Below are 9,570 nucleotides of genomic sequence, written 5' to 3' on the forward strand. Positions count from 1 at the left end.
CCAACGGGCATATAGGCGTGCACACACATACACACATATATAATACCACACGTATGTACACTTCTCTTGTGCCAGCCACTATTTCAAGAGTTTTACAAAAGAGTTTTATAAATATTAACGTTACGGTGATGAGTTTTACCTTTTCTGTATTGTCCATCTTTTCTCTCCTCCTGTTGCAGGTCATTCTTGCGTCTTTCTATAAGCACAGCTATTTCGTAGTCTGAATAAAGACTCCTTGGATTTCAGGCCTCTTGCTCCTCCGGGTCCCCCTCTTTACCTTCCCTCCTGTGTGCCCAGTTGCCTTTCCAGCACACTGGTCGTTGCATTGGAAAAGTTATTTCCAGGAATAATTTGAGGCCTAAAGTTTTCCTGAGAAGATTTTAGTTTCTTTTGTTGGCTACTTGTAGACATGGCTAGCCTGGGGCCAGTTTTGAATTTCATTTAGCTTTTCCAGGTCATCCTTAGTGGGGAGGGTGGGTCCAGTAGCCCCCCAGAACTAGGATAGGTAGGCTGTACTCTGCTCAGTCCCCAGCCAGCTGGGGTCTGGTTCCCCCACCCCAGACCTCCCCTCTGGCACCAGTGACCACGAGCTGCCAAGGCAAAATCTCTTCATCTTCATCCTGCCAATCTCTCTGTAATATTTGGACTGATTTAATTGTGCTTTCTTTTTCTGAAACTCTTTGCTCAGCCTCTTTCCTGGTTATTTTTTTACTCTCTTGCTACCCTTCCTCTGCCCCCATCTTGGGTTCTCCTTTCTTTGCCTGCGCATTAAACAACGGTGTCCCTGGGCCCGTTGGTGCCTCCTCTCCTCTGGCTCTGCATTTCTCCTGGGTGACCTGGTCCACAACGAGAGCCGTGGCTTTCATCTCCATGCTGTCCTCTGTTCTGAGCTCCAGTTGATTGTACAGCTGCCGGGACCAGGAGTGTCTTGCATCCGAGGTGGCAAGCACCCTTTCCTCATCCTTTGTGGGGCCTGTGTCAGAGGATGGCATGACCATCCACTCCGAACACCTGCAGGAGCCACAGAACACAGCATCCACATGGTCCTTCCTGGGGTCCTCATGGTGTCTGTCCGTCCGTCCGCCCATCAGTCTGCTTCAGTGTTGCTGGGCTGTCTGCTTTGGAGGGACCTTGTTTTTTTGAGACGAAGTTTTGCTCTTGTTGCCCAGGCTGGAGTGCAGTGGTGCGATCTCAGCTCACTGCAACCTCTGCCTCCTGGGTTCAAGCGATTCTTCTGCCCCAGCCTCCTGAGTAGCTGGGATTACAGGCATGTGCCACCACGCCTGGCTAATTTTTTTACTTTTAGTAGAGACGGGGTTCTACCATGTTAGTCACTATGGGAGCCCACATTGGCCTCTCATAGTGCTGTGATTATAGGTGTAAGCCACCGTGCCTGGCTGGAGGGTCCTTGTTAAAAAGCCTCCTGACACAACCTCCCAGCTGGTCTGATCAGTATGTTTTTCTAACTGACCACTCTTCCCCTATCTCTGATCATCATCAACTTTAAAGGGAAGTAGAAATAGACAAGAGAACAGTCATGACTAAAGGTAATAATGGTGAAATTCTGTCCTACAGAGGTGATGAGACCTTGTAATAGCAATCCATAAAACCATCACTGATAGCTGGGTGCAGTGGTTCAGGCCTGTAATCCCAGCACTTTGGGAGGCTGAGGCAGGAGGATTGTTTGAGGCCATGAGTTTGAGACCAGCCTGATCAACATAGCGAGACCCTATCTCTACAAGAAATTTTTTAAAAAAATTACTGGAGCATGGTGGTGCACACTTGTAGTCCCACCTTTCCAGGAGGCTGAGGTGGGAGGATCACTTGAGCTCAGGAGGTTGAGGCTGCAGTGAGCCATGATCACACCACTGCACTCCAGCCTGGGCAACCAGAGTAAGACCCTGTCTCTAAAAAAGGAAACAGAAAGATAAAATCATGACCAAGAGCAAAACTCCGGAGCATCTGAAAAAAGGTCTCCCATGGCCTAAACAACCGGTCACCTCAGATGGAGCCCTAGACCCATCAGGAACTCCTACTTCAGTGGAACTGTAGGTGGAAGGAAACACAGGCTTACAAAGGGTTAATACCGAATCACACTGATTTCATAAAAAAGTAAAGCTTAAAAAATAATAAATGGGAAAATCATAAAAGGTAGTTCAGGGGAATAGGTATTTTTTTAGAGTACGTCCTTGCTATTTGAGGATAGCAAGGTGGGGCAGCCACATTCACCACCAGAGGTTCCCCAGAATTTAGGGGTGTGGTACGGACCTGGGCCTGATTCATGGAGTCATTTCCATTGCAAGTGTTGCGGAAGCCCCCTCAAAACTGGGCCCTCACTTCATGGGGAATGCCTGTCTGCGCACCTAGGCGGTAATGATGGAAACCACTCTCTGTGCTGTGGAGGGGCTTTCAGATGGAACATCTCTCAGGAGGAGCATGGAGGGACTAAGGAGCATTTTTGGGTGGAGTAACTCAAACACCAACCTTCTGCAGCTGCTGGAGGATGACCTCAAATCCAGATCTTTCCCTGAAGCAAAGCAAAATTGAGATGATTGGATTTATCTTGGGGAATTGAGGAGAAAGCCCTTAGGCTGTGGTGCTCTCTAGCTTTTAACATTCCAGATGCTAAATCTTAGAATCCGAGTGGCAGTGGTTCAATCTTGGTATATTTATTGTTGATTTTAAAATGAGATAAATGGTCTGAAAATTGCCATGCTAACTTTTTCCTATATTTCTGCTTTAAGTGGATATGAGTTGATCCATAAGTGAAAATGTTACTGACTTTAGCATTATGATTTTTCAACCTAAATATTTAAAGTAATTATATATAAACCTGATTTCAAAGTATATTTTCATCTCATTTATCTCTTTCCAAAAGCACTGCCAGGGAAAGATGTAGAAGAGAAACCTGAACAACCAACCAGGCCAAGAGAGACTGACAAATCACCTGCCAGGACGGAGCCTCGACAGCAACCAAGTGCCTTATTTGCTAGAGGAAACAGGAAAGCAGTTAAAAGTCCCCAAAGATCATCAAGCAAAATAAAAGAAAAACATCCATTTGCTCTTTATGGCTGGGGAGAAAAACAGACGGATACAGGAAGCCAGAAGACTCACAACGTTTGCGCATCCGCTCCTGTGCACGAGGTCTGCTCTGGGCCCTTGTGGTTCTGTGTTCCCTGTGAGAGTGGCGAGCAGGGCCATGTGCCTGTCATTGGGCATCACGTCCTTTGGCCACTGGGTGCTTTGGGCCCATGGGAGATCTTAGGGGATAGCATGGTGGGCTGGGGAACTCACCAAACCTTCGGAACCTCTGATTAATCAAAGGAGGATTCTGCATGTTGGTTGCCTGGAGAGTGAGGGGTTTTGGCTGGGAGTTACCTGGTACCCAGAAGGGTTTAGTGACACCAAGCTGGGCAAAAAAGTAGTTGCTGAGTTGGGGTTCGCAAGTTCCTGGGGGGCCGAGAGGTAAGGAGGAGCAGCACAGCCAAGGCTGACGACGGCCCGTCTGATTTGCCACTGGCCTCTTGAGCTGTTTAGGTTTCCTTCAGCTTCAGTAACCTGGCACTTTGACTCCTTTATCTTTGGTTTGTCTGATTGATTGATTGCTTGGCATCTGCCATAGACTCCCTGTTGCTCTTCTGATGAAATTCAAATGACTGCATTTCCCCTCTTCATCCATAATGAATGCATTTTACTCCCAGGAGCTTTAGTTCTCCCCTGATTTAGCCTTAGCTTGTCCCCCTGTTTCAAGGCCTGGAAACATTTCAAATGAGAGGATCTTTGTGTGGAGTCACAAAACATGTACCTTAGCATTACCACCATTACGACAGCCTGAAGCAAAGTGTGCATCTAAGGAAGCAGAAAGGGGAGCTGCAAACAATTCTGGATAAATAGCATGATGAAAATTTCACCGAACAGACTTCTGAACCCTAGCAGATGGTGTTATTTGGAGTGATATTTGAGATAACAAAGCTGCCGTTTAACAAAAGATCTCTGACAAGTCCACAGGATTAATTTGAACAGGATTTATCTGTAGTATAAGACGTCTTAGGTGATAAAATCCCTTGAGATGTGTTTGGTATACTGATGGTAAACATTTAAAGTTCTTTTATTTCCCCTGCTTCTCATGAGCTGTATATAAGTCTCTAATGAAATACTTATGCTTAATGCTAAGCAGTTTGGACAAATTTCCAGAGCCAGTTCTAGAAGCACATGCAAATTAGTTGCTTACCATCTCTGTCTAACATTTAATTTGCTGTTGCTTAGTTTCATTATCCCTGAAATGAATCAAATGAGAGTAGCGTCAAGTGAGAATGGCTCTTCTGTGGAAATTTTTATGTAAAGAAGAACTCTAGAGAGGCGGGGCTTGGTGACCTGGCAGTAGCCAGCTTCATGGCAACCTCTGTTGAACATTAGTATAATAGCCACTCAAGTTACTATCCTTTTATTTTGAACTCTCTTTAGATTCATGAATCAGCATTACGAGCCAAGAACAGAAGACAGGTGGAAAAAAGGAAACTGGTTGCCCAAAGGCAGCGTGCCCACTCTGTGGATGTAGAGAAGAACAGAAGGTTGAAGGCTTCCTCCTCAGAGAACCCGTGGATGACAGAATACATGAGGTGCTATTCAGCGAGAGCTTAAAGAAACACTTGCGTGGACAGCCTCTTTTAAAAAGTATCAATGACCAAAAGGAAAAACAAAACAAAAACCGTCAAAAGAAACTGGACACAGGTTTAAGAAACCAACTGATTATGCAAGGTTTTTTTTAGGGAATTTGTAAAAGACTGTTTTATTTTGATGAATATTGGTCACCTACCTCAGCAGTAGGGCAGACAGTTGAAGCCATAGACATTTGGTTATTTATGAAGATAATTCCCTAAATCTTTGATATTCTTATAAGGATTTTGTTTTAAAGCATCTTAGTCTTTTAAGATTCTGACACCAAATGCCTTTAAATGGCGACGGATGCTTACACTTCAGTATTCTTTTCATAAGTTTAGGTAGAGCCTATTTTCATCTTGTTCTAAATAACTTTCCAGATTCCGTAGCTATAAGACCATTCCATCCTACAACGTAAGACTCGTTTTCCTTATGTGCTGTTTTCTTTGTGAAAGAATATCAAGTCAAAAATGAGTGTCAACACTGCTATTGATTCCATGTATAATGAAACTAGAACTTTGCTAGTTCCTGAAAAATTTAAACTTGTTTGTATTTCAGTTCAGCAGCATCTTCATGTAGATTGTGATATTTAAGAATTATCTGGGCTGGGTGAGGGTCTCTTTTTCTCTTTCAATGAGCATCTAAGCACTTATTGTTTAATAGTTTAATAGCTCAAATACATTCCAATAGATGAAGTGCACACAACACAATATGTGTGTAGAGTAGTAGTGAAGTTTCTTTTGAGTCAAAGACTCACTTTTTTATTGCAAGTTTTTTTATTTTTAGAACACATACTGTGGATTCAGTCCCTTGTCACACTCAATCTTTTGGCATACACCTGCTGTGGACTTTTGCCTCTTCTATAATAGCTGGCAATGACATTTTGAACTTACAGTGTGGAATTGCATTTAGTACTCAGCATTGCTTGTTCCACTGGGATGGGGACCGGTGTTAAGATGCCTGTTAGACAGACTGCCCACCCCTACTTTCTCTACTTTTTCTTTACAGCACTTAACAATAACAAAGTCTTGATGATGTACAGTGTTCAAACTTTAGGTTGAAATACATTACTCTTTGATTCCTAGCTAGTAGCTCTTATCTGCACTTTAATGGGAGAGAATGGTGGTGTGTGGATAGGCATAAATTTATGTAAATAGTGCTCCTTCTCTTTAGTATGTTTGCTTTTGGGGTAGAAAAATAATTTTAAAAAACACTGGTTTCCATCAAATGGATGACATCCTCTCAGTCCTGTGGAGATAGGAATCTACTAGAAGGACGTGTGCTAAATTCCTTACAAGAGATAAGAAAGGTGCTTTGCCTATGCCAGCTTGGCACCTGAAGATGCGTGAGTGGACGTGAGGCTGAACATTACCTTGATATTTTTCTCTGGGTCTTTGGAAGACCACAGTCAATTTTTAGAACAGATTGGTTTCATTCCCTATAAAATCTTCACATGTGATCATAACTGTTTAAGCTTTGAAAACACATACTGAAGTATTGTGAGCTTTAAAAAACTTTTTAAATATTTGCATAGTTTTAAGGTGAATTTGTTTCCTTAGAGAGCTCTCCTAATACATTGAGTTGTATATTTCAAAAGAGGAAATTTTACATGTTGTCCAAAACAACCTTGCTAGTAACCGGTGAATTTTGGTAGTAACTATTATTAAAGTCTTTAAATGACACAGGTACCTAAAGATCACCTTAACATGTGGTGTAGTTAGCTGATTGTGAAAACTGTTCCTTTAAAGTCACTTCTTGCATGTTTGGTGTTAGCCATCCAGCTCAGGCTGTGTTGCAGCCGACAATCTAGAAAAGACGGCCTTGGAGAGTGCTTCAGGCCCCACACTGACGGAATGCCTTAGAAACCCGACTTCCTCTAGATTTGAACACCCAGACTTTTCTCTTGTTTAGAAAACAGACTTGTATTTAATGTACTTACTACTTAAAACTCCAGACAGAGGTAAGACCTAGAAGGCAAATATTGGCCAATTTTTTCTTCTTTTTAGGTGAAAGACAAATGAACGAGATTTTTAAAGTACTTTTAAAGTGCATGAATTGTGAATTAATCAGTATGAATTGAAAGCCTTCATCTTATGTCCGAGTCCTTAGTTGGTTAGGGTTTCTTTTCCTCCTTTTTTAAAGAGTGACAATTACCTTTTGAACCTGTGAAAATTTTAAGAGTTGATACAATATGATGGTCTCCTTCTTTTCATTCTAGAAATGAATATGGTTGTAATCGTGTTTCTAATTCTTGGGACAGCCTTCAAGACAGTGAGATAGTTTAAAAATTACCTTTCATGTTGAAAAAGTCTGAAACCGAGAATCCAGTGATACTTAAATGCTACATAAAACTCTTTTAAAATTTTTGATTTCAAGTTCTTAATTAAAACAATTTGTCATAAATGTGCTTTTGTTTTTTTATGTTATTGTTTTTAATATAAAAGTAATAGAATATTGAAGCAATAGTGTCTAGCACTCTGCTGGACATTAAGTCCACGGGAGGAGAAGTGAATGGGAATCGGTTCTTTGTCTTTTAGCTGCTCTTATTTAGGAGCTGTTAAAACACTTGGCACCTCTGCTGACATAGATACGCTGCTCCTTAAAACTTCTAAGCACATTTATTCATTTTTAAAATGCATCTTTAAAAGATTATAGTTAATAGTTGTACCTTTTAGTGAATATTGTATTTACTTGGAAATATTTGACTAAATGAATCTTTAAAAGACTCATTTTAAAAATGAATACATGTAGAATAGGCTATAAGGTGATCTTCCTTGCATATTATATAGGAGGCATATATTTATGCCATTTCATATGCAATATCTTTGTCATTGTGTTTCATCAAAGATCAATTGCTAGCAACTTGAAGGGTGTATGTGTATATATATATGTGTGTGTGTGTATATATATATATATATATATACACACACACACACACTCTTAGGTCACTTGAACTCAGCTGACTAGATTGTAAGAAAGAGAGCAAGCAATATGGCTGTTATTGGAAGCCATTATTCTTTCCAGAAAAGAATTCTGCACAGTTTGTAAGTTAAATCTGTAGGGTCTTCCGCTATCCTTTTTTAGGTTGATAATGCTGTACTGGGCAGACTTTGTACATGGAATGTTATGGTACAGTCGCCTCTCAGGATCCATGGGACATTGGTTCCAGGCCTCCCTTAGAATGCCAGACTTCACGGACACTCAAGCTGCTTCTATAAAATGGTGTAATACTTGCATATAACATAGACACATCCTCTTGTATACTTCAGATCATCTCTAGATTACATAAAATACTGAATACAATGTAAATGCTCTGTAAATAGTTGTTATACTATATTGTTTAGGGAATAATGACTAGGGAAAAAAAGCCTGTACATGTTCGGCACAAATGAAATCATCCTTTTTTCCCCAAATATTTTCAATTCATATTTGGTTGAATCCATGGATGCAGAACTCACAGATACAGAGGGCAGACTGTACTTTCTTTAAAATGTTCAAAAGTATTACCAGCAAAGAGAAGGCGGAGCAAAGCATACATAAGAAGTAAAACAGTTTTTCTTGTTGGCTGCTTCGGTAGAAATCAGTTTAATGGATAGTTTTACATTTCACTGGGCTAGATTAAAAATGGTGCTAATATTTATGTAGCTTGATGCTGTAGTTGCTTTTGTGTCTAACTTAATACCAGACCCATATAAGGTCCTTACTATATAATTTTGTGATCAGTTGAAGGATATTTTAAAGAGTGATCTTAAAACTATGACCTGGTCATTTCAAAATATTTGCGCATTTGAAATGAATTTTTGTATTATAGGGTGGATGTGGAGTTATTCGGTGCAAGGTGTGCTTCATACCAAATCCTATGCAAGGAGCTCTGTCTAGATTTTTTGTCCAAATTTGCCTCCTTCAAGCCTGCTAGTAGGAGATGGAAAAAAAAAATCGATTGCTCTTTTAATTTTTTTTTTTTTAAATTCTGGACACCTGAATGAAGACATTAGAGGCCTCTTTTTAGATTTCTCTTAAAATAACAAAACTTTATTTAGGGACGGTTTCCCTATGCTATTGTAAGTTTGTTTTGCGCACTGCATTCACTTTAAAATGCTGGAGGAACAAAGGCTGGGTACATGTAATCACAAAGCCCAGGCCACAGGAATTTGAGGTTGTATTTTCTAAACTATGTATCATTTTTAGCTTATAGTTAATATTGTATTTACTTGGAAAAATGTGAATAAAGTTAATTAACATTACAGGCTGAGACTACTTTGTGAGAAATAATTCTGCTTAGTACCTAGATGACTTGAAGAAAATGTATGATCATATCGACTCCTAAAAGGATTTTTCAGTAGGTAAATGTTTAACAAGCTACATTAGATATGTCCAGGAAAAGATAAATAGTGTATCTACACTTGCAGTTGAGCTCCAATTTGTCCCAGTCTTTTCCTTCACATCTTCTTACTGTTTTGAAAGTTACAAAAGTAATAGTGCATGGTTAAAATAACTCAAAAAGAAGTATGGAGTTGGCTGGGCGTGGTGACTCATGCCTGTAATCCCAGCACTTTGGGAGCCAAGGTGGGCAGATCACTTGAGGTCAGGAATTCGTGACCAGCCTGGCCAACATGGTAAAACCCCATCTCTACCAAAAATACAAAAATTAGCCAGGCGTGGTGGCAGGCACCTGTAATCCCAGCTACTCGGGAAGCTGAGGCAGGAGAATCGCTTGAACCCAGGAGGAGGTTGCAGTGAGCCAAGATCATGCCACTGCACTCTGGCTTGGGCAACGGAGGAAAACTCCATCTCAAAAAAAAAAAAAGAATAAATAGAGTTAAAAGGGAAAGTTCCCTTCAACAACAACCTCCTCTCATTGAAATTCTACTCCCCTTCTTAGAATAAACCAGTTTTAAGTTTTGTATGTAA

The 9,570-nt window shown here is 40.6% G+C and overlaps 1 protein-coding gene across 1 annotated transcript in view; it reads left to right on the forward strand.

The window, feature by feature from the left end:
* CCSAP (centriole, cilia and spindle associated protein) overlaps positions 1 to 8,903 on the forward strand; it is a 22,573-nt gene extending 13,670 nt beyond the window's left edge. The window contains exons 3-4 of the mRNA XM_032242378.1: positions 2,879 to 3,144; positions 4,465 to 8,903. Coding sequence (XP_032098269.1) covers positions 2,879 to 3,144; positions 4,465 to 4,641 — 443 coding nt within the window. The 3' untranslated portion in view covers positions 4,642 to 8,903. The remainder of the gene's footprint in view (positions 1 to 2,878; positions 3,145 to 4,464) is intronic.
* The last annotated feature ends 667 nt before the right edge of the window (positions 8,904 to 9,570 follow it).

This window comes from Sapajus apella, unplaced genomic scaffold (genome assembly GCF_009761245.1).
Source record: "Sapajus apella isolate SASKATOON/1434 unplaced genomic scaffold, GSC_monkey_1.0 scaffold49, whole genome shotgun sequence".
Classification (NCBI taxonomy): domain Eukaryota; kingdom Metazoa; phylum Chordata; class Mammalia; order Primates; family Cebidae; genus Sapajus; species Sapajus apella.